The sequence below is a fragment of the Alexandromys fortis genome, unplaced genomic scaffold (assembly GCF_014885135.2).
Source record: "Alexandromys fortis isolate MF-2015 unplaced genomic scaffold, M_Fortis_MF-2015_v1.1 scaffold_11, whole genome shotgun sequence".
NCBI classification, from domain to species: Eukaryota; Metazoa; Chordata; class Mammalia; order Rodentia; family Cricetidae; genus Alexandromys; species Alexandromys fortis.
The window spans coordinates 4,570,592-4,593,591 of record NW_026067912.1 but is presented as its reverse complement, the minus strand read 5'-3'; the positions used below and the strand labels follow the sequence as shown (position 1 = coordinate 4,593,591).

The 23,000-nt window shown below is 36.3% G+C and overlaps 1 protein-coding gene across 3 annotated transcripts in view; it reads left to right on the top strand.

Annotated features, from left to right (window-relative positions):
- The window catches only part of Gabrb2 (gamma-aminobutyric acid type A receptor subunit beta2), a 195,141-nt gene that overhangs the window by 102,333 nt on the left and 69,808 nt on the right, over positions 1-23,000 (top strand). For all 3 annotated transcript variants that reach the window (XM_050138634.1, XM_050138632.1, XM_050138633.1), the window contains exon 5: positions 3,547-3,629. In XM_050138634.1, coding sequence (XP_049994591.1) covers positions 3,547-3,629 — 83 coding nt within the window. The remainder of the gene's footprint in view (positions 1-3,546; positions 3,630-23,000) is intronic.

Below are 23,000 nucleotides of genomic sequence, written 5' to 3'. Positions count from 1 at the left end.
ATTAAGGCTGGGATTAAAGGCGTGTGCCACCATAGTTAAAGGCATGCACTGCCCAGTGTTTATGGTAACTAGTGTGGCTACTGGAATTAAAGGCGTGTGTTACCATAATCTGGTCTGTAAGTGGAACTGCTTTACTCTCCGATCTTTAGAGCTGATGGCCCAGATGATCCAACATTTCAGAAGATTTCTGTTGGAGTTTCCTCTGAGTTATATTCAGAACAGCCTCAAGACTACTGGCTGAATGATCAAGCCTCACATAATATTCCAGTCAGGACTTGACTATAACCCTAAATTTTCTCTAGGTCCCCAAAAGATTATTAGGGCCCCAGTCAGCAGGAAGGAGCCTAGAAAACTATGCCCACGTTATCAAAAAAATAAATAAATAAATTATGGATGCTTGTCTTTGTTTAGAGTGTTGGTTACAAATTGCTAGGGATAATAGTAGTCAAAAAGCTAAAAAAGATGATTAGATTTAGAGTTCTTGTTTTGAAAAGAAGGCAAAGGGGGGAAGTAGTGTGGAATAATGGTCTTGTACACTGTAAAGGTTTGCCACTTGTATTGGTTTAATAAAACATTGATTGCCAGTAGCCAGGCAGGAAGTATAGGTGGGGCAACCAGAATAGGAGAATTATGGGAGGAGGAAAGGCTCAATCTGCAGTCATCACCCAGATGCAGAGGAAGCAAGATGAGAATGCCTCACTGATAAAAGGCACCAAGCCATGTGGATAACACAGATAAAAAATATGGGTTGATTTGTGATGTAAGAGTTAATAAGAAGCCTGAGCTAATAGGTCAAAAAATTTATAATTAATATAGACCACTGTGTGTTTCTTTGGGACCAAATGGCTGTGGGACCACGCAGACAGAAACCTCTGCCAACACTCCTGCTATTTATGGGACTGGGGATTGAACCTAGGACTTCATGCATGCTACGTGAACACTGTACTAATAGAGCTACAGTTACAGCTGCACCTCCTTCTGCTTTATTTTTAAAACACTAGAAAACTCATTCCTCCTGTGATAGCCTTGGAAGATTTTTTTTTTTGGTACATATAGCATAGCTCATGGGTTTTAATTTCCATGAATATGTATCAGCAGAGGTGTGAACCACAACCTACAGCATCAATTATAAACTTCACTTCAATTACACAGTTGGCTTTCTGTACTTGATTCTTTCATTTTTTGAAGTTGTAGTTGTTCCCTGTAACATTTGGGTCTTTTGAATTAAATATATCATATGAAGTAACTGATTTACCCTAGTTTCCAAGGAGAGGAATCTATTCAGCCATTTTACAGAACAAATCATTTTCTAAATTTTATTTCCTTTCATAATCAATAGGTTAGTGGCAAGTCATAATGCATTAATCTATAAATTTACATGGAAATTATAACAGGAAATGGTGGGCCAAGAAAAAAATCCATCCAAGATTAATGTAGTCAGACTAAACTAAAATTTAAATGTGACTATTAATTTTAATATAATTCTTAGAATTTAAATATAATGCAAATCTCATTGCTAGTTGAAACAGTCCAATTGATAAAATTGCTTTAGTATAATCTTCTCCTGTAATTTAAATTAATTAAATTTCATTTATTGTATAAAACTATAAAAAGAACATCTCTAACCTAAGACACAGTACTATTTTAAGTTAAAAAAGAAGCAATGTAATACAATTATCTCCCAAATGCAACAATGTATAATGAGCAAATCCAACTGTTTGCCTCATTGTAAATTAATGTGTTTTCTCATTCAGCCGATATTTATTGAGTGCCTTTGCCGTGAATTAGCAGAGTTTATACCCATAAGGAGGTTAAATTTTATTGAAAGAAAAAGACTGTTCTGAGAAAACAATTAGCAAGCTAATTCCAGGTTGTGGTAATTGCTTGAAGTTAGTGAACAGAAAGCTAAGATGGAGCATGAGCTAAGGCAATCTCCCTCAGTAAGCTGCTCAGGAGGAGCATCTTTCAGGACCATGGTTTTGAGTGACAGATAGGGAAAGAAGGACTCTATAAGACAGAGGCGGGCCATGGGGCAGCACATGTTGTAGGCAGAGAGAACAAAGATAAAGGCTGACAGACATCACAAGAAGACATAATAAGGGATGATAATGGGAAGGAAGAAGATGAACAAAGTACGTAGGACACAGTAAGAAAAGTCAAAACTTTGGATTCCCATGGAAGAACTACTAAAATGTTTAAAGAGGTGTGATGAAATCTACGTTATGTTTTGTGTGGCTAATGGAAGCAGGAAGAGAGATGAAAAAGTTGTGAGGTCCAGCTCCTACATTGACCTATAGATGAAGCTCTGGAGACAGGCTCGTAGCAGACAGACAATGGGTTGGTAGAGAATTGACCAAGATTCACCAATAGAACTCACTAAGTAGAGGAAAAAAAAATCAACAAAAAGCCTGTTCTGGGCATCATTTTTGTCATAAACAAAATCAACAAAACTAAAGTTAAGAAACCTAATTATAAATAACAAATTACATATTTCTGGTCTACATGGTGGGTTAATTCTCAAATTCATCTAAGTGTGTTCTCAGAGTTAAACTACATGGATTACTCATTTAGCTCCACAAAATACGATTTCAGTTGAGAAAGTTTGGTCTAGACTATTCCAGGACAACATTCCACCCCATTTTTCCATTTCTAGCAGAGCTCAGAACTCATCACAATATCATAAACCCAGGTTGGTCAAATCCAGTATTAATTTCTATTCTTAGGTTCCTTCAACAGATACTCATATTTGAAGAGCCTACTATGTGTTCAACACTCTGTTAGTTTCTATGCATAGAACTGATGTTTATACTTGAGTCCACAGCTTTATGTTCCTTCATGATATGGTGTTGAAACATTGTAAATCTTTAGAAATAGAAGCTTTGTGGCTCCTGGTGGTCATCAATGCAAATATCAGTGTGAAACAATGACCAAGAACTTAAATGTTCATGGAGCATATCAAATCCTCCCTAATATATAATCAAAGAAGACACACTTTCTAGTGACCAAGAGAATATCAGATTACTTAGGATAGAATAGTCAGACATAGATAGAAGACTGATGAGCATTGTATTTTGATGATGCTTACAAAGTACAATGTGATTTGATAAAGTAAGAAAAATGATAGATGCAAATTAAGATTGATAGATTATATTTGAGTCTTAAGGAAAAATGGAATAAAACAAATGTGAGACTCAGTATTTCTTTTTTTATTTTTTGGTCACCATTGTCAGTCACCTGAGATACAGTTAGAACCTTTGCACTTCAAGACACTGGCTTGTGGGAATTGTCTTAGAAGCACATGCAGGTGATTTGGGTTCAAGTAGTTGGTGACCCTTTGGATATTTACATTGTCCAATCTCTTCAGAAGTCAGCAGGAGATTTGTAAAAAAAAAAAAAAATGGAAGCATCACTTTTTTTTCATGGAAGCTTAGGCAAGGAATCAATCTCTAAGAATGCTAACTTTTTGTTTTATTTTGTTTTTGTTTTATTTTCCTCTTCTGCTCTTGCTTTAAGCACTAATAACAGATATTGTCGTGTCTCTTCTAGAATCACAACTACGGCTGCCTGCATGATGGACCTAAGACGATATCCATTGGATGAACAAAACTGCACATTGGAGATTGAAAGCTGTAAGTCTCTGAGCATCCGGCTGGACTAAAGTACTGGCTTGAGGTTCACCTTAGACACAGACCTACTATGCAGGCCTGTGTCTAAATCAATGGTCTTGCCAAGTTGTGAGAAGAGTATTTGAAATATGGTCCAGGCAGACACTGACAGCCTCTCTCATCCATAATGCTGTTACCTCCTTACACCTATCTCTGAATCCTGTGCAACATATTTAGGAAAAAGTGTGATTTATCAATAAAATAAAGGACACTAATAGCCTGGGAGGACATCACAGGCTGTTCAGGCATTAAAAGGATGAGATTGGTGCAAAAAGAACAAGTTTGAGAAAATAAGTGAAGGTGACAGCATGTCATGAAATATTTCAATTGTCCTTGAAACTAACCATTGCTACCCATTACAGTTATTAAGTTATTGTGGAATGTGGTCATGTGGACTGCTTGCATAATGAAGGTAGAACCATGGATTTTTGTTTGTTGGTTTTATGCTTTGAAATGGTATTTTCAAAGCCGGAAGTTTACCTTCTTTCTGGTCAGAGTCCGTAGAGTGAGCAGGACTGGTTTGTGTGTATGGGCAGGTGTGCTCCTGTGTGTATCTGTGTGTATTCATGTGTTTATTTTATTTGTGATGCCGACTTGATTTGGAATGTGGTTGCTTTTTGCACCATGGACTTCATCTGCCTTGCCAGGTGGGCTAAAATGTGAATTCTGTAATCTTTCTGTAATGCAGACATCACAAAGAGCTAGCTTGCTCAAGGAAAAAGAAGTTTTAATCTATTTTTCTCCACCAATGCTCTGGAACAATTTTTTTTTTTTACTTTATCCCAGATCATAGTTGGAAGTAGACAATTTTAATCCAGTGTTCTGTACATAAAGTGACTTGACTCTGAGGATGTTTTCTGCCTTTGAGAAAAATGTTAGCTATGGCAAGCAGCATGACTCCAAATCACTGCTCTGAGAAGTCATAGAACATTTATGAAATTCTGTGCATAGTTTTGTTTCTTTATAAAATAAAGTTTCTGGGCATAATTAAATTTACACACACTTGTAAAGAAACTAATTGCATGCTTATATTCTAACTCATCATTACCTCCAAACTTGTTCTTTGCATTAAAAAACTAGTTAATGAAATTGGCCTGTAAGATTTCAATGATTAATTTTATCTTTGGGATAGCATTGCATGTTATGTGCACTTAACTTATGGTACAATACTTCTCAAAGACCCAATTCTTAGGCAGTGTCAGAAGTTCAGTGGGAGGATTTCTTGAAAAAAGTTTGCTTCTGGGTACCACTTATTTTTTATTGTGATTATATTTTGAAGGTGAAATTTTACTGGGCTCATAAAGAACCATAATTATGCACAGATGGAAGACTTTTACTGATTAACTTCATTCAGGTCTTCTGTAGTCTTTTTAAAAACCTGGTTCCTTAAATAAGGAGTGCCAGCTACAGTGAGGCAGGAAATACTCAAGGGTTATTTTCCAACTAGAAATGGCTATTATTAAATTAACACTATACAGCATTTCAGTTTACACTCTTCATTTCTATTTCTGGTTGTCCTGTGAAATGAAGCAGCTGGTAATATTTCCGTTTTTATAACCAGGAAACAGACCTAAAGAGGCAAAAATGATATTTCTCCAGTATCAATTACCTCTAAGAGGCAGAATAATTTGGCTGATGTGATTGTAGATCATTGGTATGTCTTAGTAAAGACACTGATATTGGATGGGCCAGATTAACTTATCTCTTAATGTCCCAATCTAAAGGTAATTGATAATTACAAATTTATCTAGATAATCATCATTTTAGAAAATGAAATATGATATTGTATTGACAATATATGTGATGCAGGCCTTTGTTATATTTTGCTTAATTCTATCCCTTAATCAAGAAGTTTCTAGATGATGCCTGACATGTAGGCAATATCCACCTTATCCAATTGTTTCCTTCGGTAGCCCAGGGAAACATCAGACATTTCCTTTTGTCTCGTTTTCTTCCTCTATCCTTGTTTCTTTCTCTCTTCTTCATTGATCTTTATCTCCTCTCTTCTTTCTCTTCCAACCCCTCAAATTACAATGGTCCCAAAAGTACCATTAAATAATTATTATTTATCAACATGTTAACAATAAGTATATTGAATCACGTTCAATAAGGATGGCGTAACTTATGTCTAGGTAGCTTGGAGTAAGGAACATGAGAAATGAATTCACTGTCCATTCATTCAATAGTTATTTTCTTCATTAAACTTTCATCGGGCACTAATTACTTAGTAGGCATTATAATAAGTTTAGAGATATAATGAAAAGAATAAAATACAATGTTCTTATAAGTTAAATGATATTGGCAGGATAAATTATTTCATACATTGAGTTAAAGAAAGCATACTTAGATCAAGCCTTGAAATCCATCTTGAGAATCTAGGTGGTCAGTATGAATTACCTAGGTCATAACTACTATAAGGTCAGCATCACCTCATAATATGTCAGTAATTCTACAACTGTTGTGCTATGAGTGGCAGGGCTGTGTCCCCCGGCACCTGGCCACCCACATGGCTAGCTTATGCCCCAAAATAATTACATGGAAACTGTATTCTTTTAAACACTGCCTGGCCCATTAGTTCCAGCCTCTTATTGTCTAGCTCTTACATATTGATCTAACCCATTTCTAATAATGTGTATAGCCCATGAGGTGGCTTACCAGGGAAGATCTTAACCTGCGTCTGTGTTGGGTGGGAGAATCATGGCTTCTTTCTCCCAGCATTCTGTTCTGTCTACTACGCCTACCTAATTTTCTATCCTATTAAAGGGCTAAGGCCGTTTATTTAACTAATGAAATCAACACAAAACAGAAGACTCCCACATCATAGAACAGAGGAAGTAGTGAACAGATAAGGTCTCTATGCTAAACTGAGGTAGTAATGAGGGCTGTTTTGGAATACAGGTAATTAATATAGTTTCTCCATCGAACTAAGCAAGTAGCAGCAGCTCTTCTCCAAACTATTGTTCATTAGTATACAATACTATTATATTTTTAGAAAGTGAGGTAAACATGGTAACATTTCTGTACTGTGCTTGGACTAGTTATTCTCTAGACAACAGCTCTAATCCTGAAAATATATTTATTGATATTATCACATTACTCCTAGAACATTGGTCTCAAACACACAACACTTCAAGAGATAGAGCTAGCAATCAGAACAACTGAAGCAAAATGTAAACAATAAATAAAACAGACAACTTGCAGAAGAAGTAGAAGAAACTGGAGTTAGGGCTGTTTTGACTCATTTACCTTAAGGAGGGAAAATTCTTCTGGAAGGAGGAATGCAACTTTCAAATAATAATTGCCCTATTAACTCTTAAGGAAGTTGTCCATATCTGACGTAGAGAGAAAAAAATGGATACTCCTAAAGACGCCAGAAAGCAATTTAGGTCAGAAAAGTTAAAGCAAAGCTCTTAGCAAGTAAGCTGGGAAAAATCAAATGGGTGACTGTATTCTGCAAGACCAGTTACTGGGCATGAAGAAATTATTTTATTAGGAAAGCGATGAGATTAGAAGGTTTCTAAGTAGCTGTGGGTTGAGGGTTACTTGGCACCAGCAAAAGCTGAAAGAATGTAATTAACAGATGACAAGGCAGCACTGGTTTATGTAACGCTGCAGAGCCCATCTTCATAGAGCTCAGGAAGCAGTGCTGTTTAGGAAAAGATAAGATCATATCCCTGTTAAATTTTTTCTGGGTGTTTGAGTGTGTGTTTCTGTGTGTGTATGTGTGTGCGCGTGTGTGTGCACTTCTCTGCTTGTCTACTGTTACTCAGCTACCTTTTCTTCCTCATATTTTCCTCATTGGAATACATTTAACAGTGGGGTCTGTGCAGACTAAGACACTAATAAGAGCCTCTTTAAATGCACTCTTTTTTTTTTTACAAAAAAAAATCTAAACCTATTTGAGTCTTTTCCTCCTCATAAGGCTCAGTAGAAAAGAATTTTTTGTGACTATTTATATCTGTACTGGACAGGGAGTGGTAGAGATGTGTTAAGTAATAAAGCTACCCAGAATTTTAAATAATCCTTAAATTATTTTCAATTTAAAATATTCCTGTGCAACTTCAGAGAAGCATAGTTATAGTTATTTACCAAAGTAAGAGCCAAGAGCATCGCAAATGATCACTGACTCACCATACAATATTCAACTGGCATTGCTGTTAGGATTTGATAGTTCCTTGAATTTTATGTAGGCTTGGAGAAGGTAAGATAGTATCTTCCCACCCGCGCTATGTTTGGTATTTTGTTGTACTAGGATCTAGGCTAATGCATATCAGTCTCCAACGCCTGTAGACAAGTCTCACAGGCACATTTTTAGTACCTGGGGCAGGTGTTATTTCTGACTTAAATGTCTGGACTAGAATTCTGCTATTCGGTTCTCCCAGCATTTGAAAGCATCACCTTGGATGTGAAGGGTGTATCTTAATCTGGGCTATGAACCCTTTCACTCAATAATGCCTTTTTCCCCAGTTTAAAAAAAAAAGGAAGTCTTAATTTTCTTCACCTGTAATTATCACTGCTTTACATTTTCTCTTTCTGTAACTCCCACTGAATAAATGGTTGGTCTCCTATATCTGTCAACCTTGAATTTGAACCAAAATTCATCAATTTCTGTCTTCCACATTAGTAGCAATTAAAAAGAGCTTGTTAGTGCTGAAATTTTTCTATTGGAAGCTGTGCATTTTATTTCAATTTTTTTTCTCTAGTTTTGGTTGCTCATTTGCCACACTCACCTGTTTTCCCATGGAATGTCCTTTTATTTAACCAGTCATCTACTGCAGAAGATAAGTTATTTCTGCTTTAAATAAACATTGTTTGTAATGACAAAGTATTATTAATCTTAATAACTTAATATTATCACATATATGTGTGCGTATATTTATGAATATATTATATATAATCATGATGCCCAATATGCTATATAAAGTTATTTTTTCAAAATAATTCATTTGCTCTTATTATATGTGCATTGGTGTTTTGCCTTGCATGTATGTCTCTGTGAGGGTGTCAGATCTTGGAGTTACATACAGCTGTGAGCTGCTATGTGGGTGCTGGGAATTGAACCTGAGTCCTGTGGAAGAATAGTCAGTATTTTTAACCACTAAGCCATATCTCCAACACCCTAACATTAAATTTATATTTAGTAAAATAAATAAAATTTAAATTCAGTTCCTTTGTTACACTGGTTGTGTTCATATGACAGAGCAGACAGATGAGAGATCCATCATTCCAGAGAAGCCTGTTGAAAGACACTAAAACATGAGATGGATTCATTTAAGTTTAACATCCCCATCGTAAAAAAACATAAAATTTCAAGTACTTTTTGATACTGTTTTGTAGAGTCTACACATCCTTTCAGGCTGAGGATTTTACATTATCACTTCTACATACTATTTTTGCATGGATGATGGCATTTAGGATATGTGGGCAACACTTTCCTAATATAAAGCATAGATTGAAAGAAGAAAGACTATAATTATAAAAGGAAATTAAATTTCTTATACCCACTGCAATGTTAAGCAGATCTAGAGCAAGGCAGGATATCTGTTTCATCAGGTGGCAGCATCTGTCAAATATTTTCCACTCAAATACTATCCCTTATTATATTTGTCAGCACAAAGAAAGGAATAATAAAACCCTACATTCTTTATATTAATATCTTCTAGTTATCTGTAACATTTATTATATTAAGATCATCAGGTGTCTATATTTTATTTAAAAATCACAAAGTCGGAAAAGGATCTTGGAACACATTAGAATTCAAATGATTATCCTTATATTTGCAAAGGAAAACACTACCTTGTTCTAATTGGGGAAACCAAATGAAACATATCTCAGACTTATTAAATACGTGCTTCCACTCCTCCCAACAGGTAAGGGCTCCCATAAAAGTCAACAAAGTCTGGCACATTAAGTTGGGGCAAGACCACTCTCTTCCCTTCCATGCTAAGGCTGAGCATGGCATCCCACCATAGGGAATGGGTTCCAATATGCTAGCTCATGCACCAGGGATAGATCCTGGTCCTACTGCCAGGTTCCTTACAGATAGTTCAAGCTTTACCACTGTCTACCACATATGTAGGACCTAGTTCAGTCCTAGTTCAGTCCCATGGAGATTCCCCAACTGTCAGTCTATAGTTCATGAATTCCCACAAGCTTGGTTCAACTGTCTCTAATGATCTTACCCCCCCCCCCCACCACCACTCATATATTCCCTCTTCCCTCTCTTCAACTGTTTTCCTGCAGCTCGGCCTGGTGCTTGGTTGTGGGTCTTTACATCTGGTTCTGTCAGCTGCTAGATGAAGGCTCTATGATGATAGTTGAGGTATTCACCATTCTGATTACAAGGGACATCCAGTTGAGACATTTTCTTAAGGACAAAGTGAGCCCCTGAATCTCTCAGCACCCTGGCTGGTTATTGACACTCTGCCCAGAAATAGGCATTCAACATCTTTACCTTTCGGAATCTGATGCCTACCTCCTTCTAAAGCTTCTGCTACTGAATTGATCCCTGCTCCAAATCTGTCCACTTATTCCGAAAATGCAGCGTAGGCTTTCAGTGCTCAGGCTTCGTGGGGCGGGGGGGGGAGGGGACAACAAGCCCATTTGTTTTTCTTTATCGAGTAAGGCTGTTGAGGATGCCATCATCTGGTGGGGTGGTGTTTCTTCCTGGCTGCCCTTCAGCTGATACTCCATCTGGATTAGGGGAAGCTGCCACAGCTGTGGATTGCTGAGTGTTTATGTTGAAAACTGGAGAGCACTTGAGAAGCCTGACATGAGCTTCATAATCGAGAGCCCTAAGCACACCCACAGACCTTCCCTGAAGCACTTCCAGAGAGTGCGTTTTGTTTGCATGTGACAGTTGCAGCCCACTGAGCTCTGACGCATCTGAAATTTGACTCACAGCATTCCTTCTCGAAGGTTTCTCACTTTTCGTAGTCCTTAAATAATGTTGGTTGGTTTTTTTTTTTTTTTTGAAAGTCAAATCTCTTTCTTCATGATGGCTTGCAAGTCTATTTCCTACCCCTGTGCCAACCTCTGTGACACTCAACCCAGTGATTATCATGTAATTACACCATGGCTGTTTTTACCATAAGCATTAAGACTCACTACATATCAAATAATGCTTTGTGCATGGTGCCATGCTGTCTATACACAGACTTGACTTCAATCAGTCTCCTGAGGCAGCTAATATCAGTTGTCCCTGTGAGGCTATGAAACATTAAGGAAGATGATTATATAAATAGATTGAGATAGATAGATGATTGACAGATAGAATAGATACATAGGTAAATAGATAGATACATATGTATACACACACATATAAATGTGTGTGTGTGTGTATGGCCACACAGACCAGCCAATGCATGTTTTGCTTAAGGTTTAATTACAACCAATAGAACTCAGTGTAGCTAGGTTTGAAACAGAGGGGACTAATTTGACTTACAGAATTCTTGAAAGGACTAAAAAAAAACGGAAACTAGGTTGAGCTTTTTGATATGACTTCCAGAATTGCAACCCATTCTTCTGTTGCCAAAGTAGCAGTTGTTCATGAGGTAGTGTGACCATCTGATGAATACAGAGGCTACTACTCAGCCACTGGACCAGAACTACCCTGCTTGTTATGTAAGCTGAGATGCTGTTGGTCTTCTATTAGAGTTCATAACTTCAAGCATTTGTATTTATTATAAACTTCCTTATTTATGTCTCTAACACAATTAACACACTCCACTTTGTACTATAAGTATTTCATTCGCAATAATTGTACCTTAACTAAATTCCATCTATTCATTTGTATGATTTCTGTGAACATTAGACATTTTATCGTTTTGATGCATGAATAATCGTGTTTTATAAGGTAGATTTCACCTCCCATGAGTGTACTTTGAAAATCAGGCATTCACTATCTGCCAGATTTACAACTAGAAGGGAGTGTAGACCGAACACTACCATCATATAACATAGAGCTGTGGGTACAAGGCATGAGAACCGACACCCAGACATACCTAGTGTGTGGAGGATGGCAATGACACTATGTGGGTTTATGGCTGTGCTCAGCAGCACGTGTTCATGGCATCTACAGTGAACCTCAGGTCTCAGCCCATTGGTGGTGGTGCTAGTGAGGAATTTGAACATTGGTTCTAATCACATAACCTGCACCATCGAGCTCCTGTCATCTGTTACTGTTCACTTTCTGTTTGATAAATACTTTTAGATTTAATTTAGCGCAAGTCAGGCCCTATTATTTGCAACTAAGGAGCACCTGGGTTTTAAAGGGGAGGATTCTGCCCTGTGTTAGCTTCCATTGCCTATCATGCTGTGGGGGATGACTGGCAATCAGCAAATTCATCTATTTAATATATTTATTTCTACAAGATTTACTGTATCGAGACCTTATCAAAACAAACAGCTAAGCAATAGAATTAAGAAAATTCACACATATATATATGTATATATATATATATTGCATTATCCTGATCACCTTATATTTGATAAGTGATTTGGGGTTACTTAAGTAAAAATGTTAGAAAATGTGAATTTTCCCATGGACACACAGACATACACAATTGTATGACAACTATGATTATATATAATTATTGGGCATTTGCTATAGACTAAAAACTTCCACTCATTGTCTCCTTTTAACTGGCATGTTAATGTGAAAATGATTGAGCGGAGGTCATAGAGCCAATGGGGAGTAGTGTGGTGATGCAGTCTCAGAAAATCTCTTCACGCATACCCTGATTTCAGTTTGTGCACCAGTCAACCACATCTGCAACAAAAGTTTTTCTAGCCCCTCAGTCTCTGTTATTAAAAAGGGTCTTTTCATTTGTCACGATCAGTATCCTGCCATTAATATATTCACAGATCACTTAAAGCATTGCTAGTCAGTGATTTTCCAATTTTTTCTAACAATTTGGAAATAAAATTTATTTCTCACCAGAATAAAGGCACTCTGTCAAATTAATTGATTTCAAATGCCCCTTGTGAAAATCATGTTTAAAGAGAAACATTTACTATGGTTATAAATTCTGAATCTATGTTTATACATACAATAAAGTGCTACTGAATAAACATTTAATCAAATTTACTGCCAAATAGTAAAATTGGCGCACAGATTCGGGAAACATACATAAGGGATGAACTGTTCTTGATAGAATGCTGGTGTGTGTTTTCAACTATAATTGTATTTTAATAACAAATAAACATCAGGCAGTATATAAATTACTACAGTATGCGGGAAAGCTGTGGTGTGAATTTATCTTTCAGTTCTGCTCAGCTTTGAACTTTAAGTAAAGGTCATGCTATACTAACTAGATATATTTATTTTCCCCTCCTCCTCCTGCTCCTCCTCCTTCTTGAGACTATCTCACTTTGTATCCCAGGCTTGTCTGAACTCACTTATAGTCCAGGCTGACCTCAAACTCAAGGAAATCTTCTGCTTCAACTTTTAGGGATGGGTATTATAGACACTCAATACTACGGTTTGCTCAATATTTTGAATTGAATTGAAATGTTGGATCTTGAATTAACTTCATTCCCAAAGTAGCAATTCGTAAGTGCCTTCTCCATTTTATTTAGGTTTAAAAGGCAAACACAAATTGAATATCCATACTGTATAAAATAAGAGGTTTTAATAGATGGATAATTATATAACATTTTAAACTATGAGTTTGACAATTTCACCATACTGTGGGTGTTTGCCCACTTAGATAATAAAAGCAATAAAATCATAAAAATGAATTTCACATTCAATTTAGGACATATTGATACCTTATTGTTTGGGGGAAATTGTGGGGAAAATTTGTCGACAATGAAGGGAGAAAGAGACAGAGAGAGGCAGAGGCAGAGAGAATGTGTTGGCGAGCCAAGAAAGGGATCTATGATAAACAAAAGGGACACGTTCATTCATAAAATGTTGATTTTATGATTTTAACTGGCTTTCTCCTCTGTGAAATCTTAGACAATGTGTATTCCTCATCAGAAATAAAATGACAGAACACCTGCCCCTTTTTCTCTGTCAAGTAGAGATAAGCGACTGGTCTGTATTCTGAGTTTTCTGCCACTCTAGTAAGTCTTCTTGTAAAGAATCCATGCACCTCTTAGAGGCCCTAATCTGACATCCTTTAGCAGCTATTGAGTATGATGTGCTGTTTTTACTTGTTCCTTCTTGCATTAGGAAGGGTCTTAGATTACAGCTTTCTTCAGTCTTGGATGATGCTTTTGTTAGGATTTGTCATTATAACAATGATAACCTTGCTGGCCTTAAAAAATGCCCTGGCCCTCTGTCTTCTAAAAAGGTTTCAGTGAGACCGTTTATACTTCCTCTCTCACCTGGATGCTAAAATTTGCGTGTAAAACCTCTGAGCACAAAGTTTGCTTTTCAGGAAGTTTTTAGTAAACTTAGAATTTAATAGCTATGGGTTTTTGAAAGATCAGATTCTTTTTTTTTCTTGTACAATTTTGAGGAAGTTGTTTATTTCAATAATTTTTTCTTTATCCTTAAGAATCAAGTTTGAATAAAGTTTTTTCATTTATCTTCTTATACTTCTGAAGCCCATGGGATCTGCCTCCTCGTCCTTTTTTATCATACTATCCATCTCCATAGTCCCTTTTGACTCTTGGATAAGGGTGACTTGTGTTCTCTTTTTGTTCATAAAAGCTCAGTGTTTGCCTTCCATCTAGTATTTATAAGACTCTCTTTGAATTTGGCCATTTGGTCTGTTCTCTATTTGTCCCCCACCAATTTATGCCCTTTGGATTTTTTTTCAATATATAATTTGTGTTTTCTTTCTTCATCTTTTGCTAGGCTTTTTAAAAAATATAAGTGAAACCTTTGACCACTGATTTAATCTTCAATTATATGACTGTATATTTAAGCCCCAATTATTTGATTTCTGAAAATGTTTTTTGTTTGTTTGTTTTGTTTTCCTGTTGTTTGATTTTTGAGACAAGGCTTCCTAGTAGCTATGGAGCCAGTCTTGGAACTCTTTCTGTAGACCAGGCTGGCCTCGAACTCATAGAGATCCCCCTGCCTCTGCCTCCCAAGTGCTGGAACTAAAGGCATGTGCCACCATCACCCAGCCCTGAAATGTTATTTTTATGGAAATTTTATTTCTCAACCTATTCTAAAGTAACTTTTAATTTTATTATTGTATCATGAACTATTTGGGATTATGTTTCTTTAATTTTAGTAAGTTAGAATTTTGATGTATGTAATATTATGATAAACTAATTCAATTATGCTTTCATTAGATAATATATTCTTATGGTTTATTTTTCTTTAAGTTTTAAGGAGATAGTATCATCTTTGGTGTATATATCATACACATATCATGCATGATGTTGCATATAACATTAAAGGTAAATATATTATCATTAAGACTATATTCTTACTAGTCATGACTATTACCTAAGGAGGTGTCAGGTCTAGGTCAGAGCTATTGACTATGACTACACATGCCTTAACTTCTTTATAGAATGGAAGACTTAGACCATGCACAACTAGCTTTCTTCTGGTTCACCATATTGTCACGATTATAATTTATATAGATTTATCATTTCTCTATGAAAATGAGAAAAGGGGTTCATAATGCTGTTAGACAGATTTTTTGGTTAGTATCTTAGAGAAACATTTTTACATCTGAATAAGAGAAATAAGCTCTGAACCTATCTCTGTCTGATAAGCCCTGCCAGACTCAGCTTGTGTGAGGTCTGGGCTAGCCCACAGGGCTCCACATTTTGAAGAGTTTCCACTCTCACTTTGAATAGTTTTCTTCAGTAATAAGATCAAAGTCATTGACCTGCTCATATGAGGAAATACTCAACCACTGACTTTTATTCCTAGACTGTTCTGAAAATATGTTCTTTTCATTCCTCACATTTATGTATTATTTGTTTATTTTTTCTTTCAAAGAAAATAGATTCTTAGCAGGCGGCAGTGGTGCATGTCTTTAATCCCAGCACTCAGGAGGCAGAAGCAGGTGGATCTCTGTGAGTGTGAGGCCAGCCTGGTCTATAAGAGCTAGTTCTAGAACAGTCTCCAAAGCTATAGAGAAACTTGCCTCAAAAAAAAAAAAGGAAAAGAAAAAAAGGAAGGAAGGAAGGAAGGAAAGAAAGAAAGAAAGAAAGAAAGAAAGAAAGAAAGAAAGAAAGAAAGAAAGAGAATGAAAGAGAGAAAAAAAGAGGGAAAGAAAGAAAATAGATTCTTTTCTCACATAATATGTCCTGATTATGGTTTTCCCTCCCCGTACTTCTCCCAGTTCTTACCCACTTCCCCTCTAATGTAGATCCACTCCTTTTCTGTCTTTTATTAGAAAAGAGTAGGCTTCTAGGATATAATATTCAAATATAACAAGATAAAACAAAGCCTATCACATTGTAGTTGGACAAGTCAAACCAAAAGAAAGAAAAGAGTTCCAGAGAAGGAACAAGAATTAGAGACCCACTCATTCGCACACTCATGCATCTCACAAAAACACTAAACTGGAAAATATATGTGCAGAGAACCTGGTGCGTACCCACGCATGCAGGTCCTGTGCTTATTGCTGCAGTCTATGTGAGTTCACAAGAGCTTTGCTCATGGCGATTTAGAGGGCCTTGTTTTCTTGTTGTCCTCTATCCCTTCTAGCTCTTACACTCTTTTGGCTTCCTCTTCTGGGCAGTGGGGGCAGAACTCTGAGGGATGGAGACACCCTATTTAGGGCTGAGTGTTCCGAGATTATTAATTTATAAGCGTGGCATACCACATTTCAGTTTTGGAGCCCACAGACACCAGTTCTGCTTCTCATCATTCTGCAGGAGTTACAATATGCTACCCAGAAAAGAGACATCCAGTCCTAGGAGCTAGTGCTACAAGTTATTTCTACTATCTGACCCATTTCTCTCTCAGAGACAACTGATGGGCTACAAATCAATGCTTTGTCATTATTTTATAGTTTGATCACCTTTGCCTCTTGTCATTTGTACTTCAAAATGAAGACTATCTCATTCCAAGTTACAGATATCTCCCACCCCATTCTGTGGATCAGAACCTGTCAGTTTTCCTACTACAGAAAAGGTTAGACATTTTTACTTAGACCTTACATATACAGAGAAAGAACAAACAGTCTTCTCCTAGTGCAGCAATCCTGTTTGCTCTTTGGCATGCTTCCTAATGCCAATCTTCCACTTCACTGCTGGTAATGATGTTATATTTCCTATCCTTAGGAGGATGCAGAATTTGTATCTGAAATTGAACAAAACTTGATTCTGCCCTGTGAAGATAATTCACATTTAACTTACTCTTATCTAACCCTACACTAAGACCATCTCAGTCATTAAAGAAAGCAAACTGGCAGGCTCTGGTTCTGCATGCCTTTAATCCCAGCACTCAAAAGGCAGAGTTCAAAGCCAGCTTGGTCTACAAAATGAGTTACAACTCTTCCAGGGCTAAACAGAGAAGCCATGTGTCAAGAAAGGAAAGAAGAAAAAAGATGGAGGGAGGGAAGGAGGGAGAGAAGAGAGGAAAAGAAAGAAAGAAAGAAAGAAAGAAAGAAAGAAAGAAAGAAAGAAAGAAAGAAAGAAAGAAAGAAAGAAAGCTGTTTGGCAGAGTGTAGTTTACAAACACCCCTTTTATATCGCAGACTTTTTAAAAAAAAAAAAAGTACTTATTAAAATGGCCCTGAGTCTAACAAAAGGAAGCTGGGCTGGTTGGGCATAGTTTGCCATTTTAGAACAGATGCTGCTGCTTGACAAAGTTAGTTGAAACAAACCCGTCAAATGCCAAAGTGTAGAGTATTAAAATTTCAATGAAATGTCAGGAGAGATGGGGAAGCTAGTGAATTTAAGAAAATCTGTCATGAAGATGGCATTACATGTTTCTTTATGCCGGAATTCGGGTGGCATATGGAAGTTTAAAAATATAACCTAATGATGTGTCTTTATGGTTATAAGTTTATGTAACCTAATTGCCATACCGCTGTCACTGTTGGTTAATTTGTTAGGCTAATGAGATATGCATTCCTTAAAAATCTAGCTGGGATAAGCTCTCTCCAACACTACTGACAGTTCCTGAACCATCCATTTTCTTTTATTGACTCTTACACGAAATCTAAAGAGATGCATGTGACTGGAAACATGTAGAACAGTTTGAACCACTTTCATAATATGTAGCTATGAGATTTGAGATGGAGCTGAAGGCTCTCTGGTAAGGGAGAAGCCCAATTAGCAAGAACTGAAAGGGAGGTGGAGGTGTTGAAAACCTGAAGGCTTATTAGAAATATAAATTTTCAAATTTAAACATTTGGAAAGTTTTCATTTTTGAAACCGTATTAGTTTTGCAAAATGTTGCAAGGAGACTATATTGGCTCCCCACATGTTTCCGCCACCTTTTCTTAGGTCAACATGTCCTACAGCCATGTTCATAAGTAAGTAACACTCGTTGAAATCCCATCGGCTAACTTAATCTTTATGTTTCATCAGTTTCGCTTTGAATATACTTTTCCTATTTGAGGGTCCAACAAAGACTCTTGCGTTTAGTCATAGTCACGTCTCAGACTCAGGCATGTGGAGTTTCTCACTCTGACTCACCAGCTTAACACTTTAGAAGACTGTTACTGTCCCGGTACTTGACAGATTCTCTCACTCCTAACTTAACTTACATATTTTTTCATAAAACTGGCCTACTCAAGTGTATGATATATTCCTTTAAGAAGCCACACAAAATCCAGCAGAATGGACTTAAGGGTGGCAGAGTAGAAAAACCTGTGTTCAGCTATCATTAAACAATGTAAGGCCCAGAACAAGCTCTTTGGATTATCTGTTATTTTATAGCAAGGGTATAAAATTTGATCATATGCAAATTCATTCCATGTTTTCTTAAAAGGCAAACAACTAGGTTCTCTGTTTTACAAATGTTGCCTGTATTCACTGCCAAATAACCTTATGAAGTAGAAACAATTACCATTCCATGGTTGTTGAGGCAGCCCCAGCTCCTGGAGAGTTTTGCAGATTTCCAGTTATCAAACCTTCACCTTTGAGCAGCACGCTTAAGGCTAAACCTTCCCTGCTTCAAAGCCCTAAGTAAGTATTTACTGGAAAATAAAGTTAATGCCTCTACTGTTGTTTGATACTATTTTATTTTTTGAGAGAACCCATGGATTGTGTTATTATAAAGGATATTCTAGAAGTTCTTGAGCTATCATAGATATTTATATTGGTGGAAACCTTTATAAAATGAGATTTTTCACAATTGATATAAATAAATACTGCCAGCTGATTCTTTAATCCAGTCTTCTCTTTTTGTCCATTTCCCCTTTGTCCTGAGTTTTTCTTTCTCTCCCTTCTTTTCTTTCTTCGCCTCTTTTCCTTTCTCCTTTTCTTCTCTTACACACAATGATATATGTACACATTTTCTCTGCTTTTTAAAAAAAATAAATTTCATTTTACATTCCATCTGCAGTTATCCCCCCACTTTTCTTCCCCCAACACCCCTCCTACCTCCTCACAAGTCCACCCCACCCATCCACTCCTCCCAATGGTAAAGGGCTCCCGTAGGAAGTCAACTAAGTCTGGTATATAAAGTTGGGGCAAGGCCAATCTCTTCCCCCCACGGCATTAAGGCTAACCATGGTATTCCACCATAGGGAATGGGCTCCAATAAGCTAGCTCATGCACCAGCGATAGATCCTGGTCCTACTGCCAGGTGCTTCACAGATAGTTCAAACTCCACTACCATCACCCACATATGGAGGGCCTTAGTTCAGTCCCCTGGAGGCTCCACAGCTGTTGGTCTAGAGTTCAAGTTCCCAAAAACTTGGTTCAGCTGTCTCTGTAGATTTTTCCCTCATGATCTTGACATCCCTTGCTCATATATTCCCTCCTCCCTCTTTTCGACTTGATTCCCAGACCTCAACTTGGTATTTGGCTGTGGATCTCTACATCTGGTTCCATCAATTGCTGGATTACAGAGGAAGGCCAGTTTGGGCTCCCTCTCCTCTACTGCTAGGAATTTTAGAAGGGATCGATTTTGTGGATTGTTTGGAATTTCTCTAGTACCAGGCTTCTCCCTAACCCCATAGTGGCTCTATCAAGATCTCTTTTTTGTTGCTCTCCCACTATGAGCTCTACCTCCTCGATCATCCATTTTCCTCATGTTCTCATCTCCCATCCCTTTCCCCTTTACTCCCAACCCTTACCCCCATTTTACCCAGGAGATCTCATTTAATTTCCCTTCCCTGGTTGATCCATGTGTCCCTCTTAGGGTGTTCCTGCTACCTAGCTTCTCTGGAACTTTGAATTGTAGTCTGGTTACCCTTTGGTTTACATTTCATATACACTTATAAGTGAATACATACAGTGTTTGTCTTTCTGAGTCTGGGTTACTTCATTCAGGATGTTTTTTTTTTCTAGTTCCATCCATTTGCCTGCAAATTTCACGATGTTATTTTTTTGTTCCAGCTGAGTAATACTCAATTGTGTAAATGGACCACATTTTCTTGATCCATTCTTCCATCAGCTTTTTTATCTATCTTCAAAATAGTATAATAAATACAATAGCCACACTTATAAACCACATCTTATTAAGTAAGTATTGAAGTTTCTTGTGCTTCAGCACCAAAGTGATACTTGTCAGAGTCTCAAGGATTTATTTATCACACTTTTAACAGTACAGCAGGAGAAGGCCTCAGCGAGTGTATTTTGGAAGTTTAATTATGAACAGTTTTGACATGCTGAATAACCTAAGATCTGTTTTGCTGCACCTCCTAATTTGGACCATCTGGATGATTGCAACCCATTAAAATTATAATTCCTCTTAGCTTAGAGCCCAACTTGGATGTTTCAGTTTCTGGAAAGGCCCTCATTGTTTGTTGTTATGAATGCACTGAATTGAGAGAAACATATCCCCTAGTTCAACTATCCAAATTTACAGAAAATGAATCCCTACTTTCCAGATTATTGATCTGGATAATGACAGATTGGGGGCTAGAACTTCCGTCTTTTACATTATTTTCTCCTTCATGTTCTTGTGCTTCTGGGTGGGAAAAAGCAGCACATTACTCATTAAAATTGAGCTTTCAATTATTCTTATTTTCCACATATTTATTATAAGAGTTTTATATGTAATTTTATTTGCATGTTTCTGCAAAGATGAAATGAGGTCATTACATTTTATAGTATCTCCATTAATCATCACCTTGTCATGGAAGATAAATAGGAGTGTGATGATGCCATACTCTAGCCCAGAAGGTGAAGGTTTGACGATACAGTGCACACTGTGCTATTTCATTGGCTAAAAAAATCTTCCTCAAAAGGCCTAAAACATCTGCTTTACAAGGAATTTTGAATAGTATACTAATTACTAAATTCACAATAACCAATACAGTCCCCCTTGGTCTGTCTTCTAGGGGCAAAATTAATCAAGGATGATGTATATCATAAGACAACTTTTATGCTCATAAAATGTGTTGCAAAATAAAAAGTTAGCATCCTAACCAAATTATACCTCTCAGTTTGAAAAATGTGGATCACTTAAAAGTAATAAATTTGTAAAACTATATTTTTTAAATTAGGATTCAAATATATTAGAACATAAATTTCAAAAGCCTTATTATATTGAAGGTTTAGGTGTATGTTTCTAGGAATATTTTTTCTGCTGAATCTTTCCAAAATATTTACATAATTAGGAATGACAGGAAAGACAGCTCCTTTATATTATGTTTATATTGTATAGAAATATATCGCCTGTTTATAAAATATTCATAGATGGTTTATGTTTTTAGTAGACTCACTAAGAGGAATGTAGAATATAAAGATGTATGTGCTTAGTTAGCAGGCAATTGGTAAATAATGATTTTATTATTTGTATTCTGCTTAAACTAAGTGTTCAGACTGGGCTCTTCAAAACCTGTGGTTGGCTTTGTGTATGGATATCATAAGATACAGTTGCAAGTCAGTATTTAAAGCTCTTAGGATTTGTGTATTTCTATATCAGACAATTTAACTATTTCTGACTCAGTTTTTAAAGCATGAAAATTTCAAAGACTTCTTGGAATATTGTTTTAAATTGCTTTTCAGTCATATTAAACTGCCTTTGATTTCAGAGTCCAACCTTTTGTTTTGTTTTAACTGTGTAGTTCTTTTGTAAGAGAAATAGGAATGCATAAAAGATAGACTTTTAGAGATCTGTTACATGGGCTTCAGAATATTTGTACATGAAAGAAAACTATGAGTAGTTATTTCACTATAGGTGGTCAATGGATTATTTGTAATGCAGTTACCCTGCACTCTCTGTTTTCACCAATGAATTGAATACCAATGTTCATATATATTATGAAATCTAGATGACTGATTGTGCAAAAATTAAAATTAAAATTGAGACGTAGAGTTTACTAAACTTTTGTATTATCTTGATAACTCTGAAAGAGACATGATCAGTAGAACAAAGGCATCTTTATATAATTTGTACTCCAGTGTGAAATTTCCCCACTGATTTCAGAACAGTCAACTATTGGTCAAATATAGATTTTATTTTTTAGAGGCTTAATGTTGACAAAATTTCCATATCATCTCTCCCTACAAATAAAGACTTGTTTCAATGTCTACTGCACCCTGAGATTGCTAATGCAAAACAAGAATTACATTTCATTGATATAACATGGTATACTTAATAACTATCTTGTTGATTAATTTTGAAATGATCCACATTTTTTATTTGTACATAGTGGAAAAATGAAGAGCACTGTATATCCTTCTTTGAGCTCTTTGGTTTTATTTTGTACTGCATTAAAAAGGACAGAAATTACTGATTAACCTGGGAACTTTTATTTTAATATTTATATACCTTGCTTAATTGCTCCCTAAAAATATATATAACTTATAAACTCGCAATTAATTTTGTTAAAATTTACAATTTCACTCACAGCTTGATTAGTAGAGATTCTTTTCTCTAATTAAGCTGTATTTCAACCTAAACGCTGGTGCAGTTTGAGCATTATCTCAGATTCTTCTAAGATAGAGTTTTCATAAAATTTGAACCACTGAGTTGTTCATCTTTCTTCTCCTGAAACTGCCCATTCCCTGTGTCTGGAGCACATTTGTATGTCACTTCATTAAAATGGGTTTCACATTGGCGGGGCTGCCCATGTATGTGGTCTATGTTGAATTCTATCATAAACCAGTTGTATTTTTTATGTAGAGTAATTATCTAGCCTTTTTATTTTTAGGGGTTTTTTTGGTATTTTCTTGTATTTAATTTAATATATATGTAGTCATGGATATACATTCATGTTTTTTGTATAATTCAATATTTTCTGACAAGTCAAACACCTCAACCTCCTTGTCCATCTAAATTTAGCA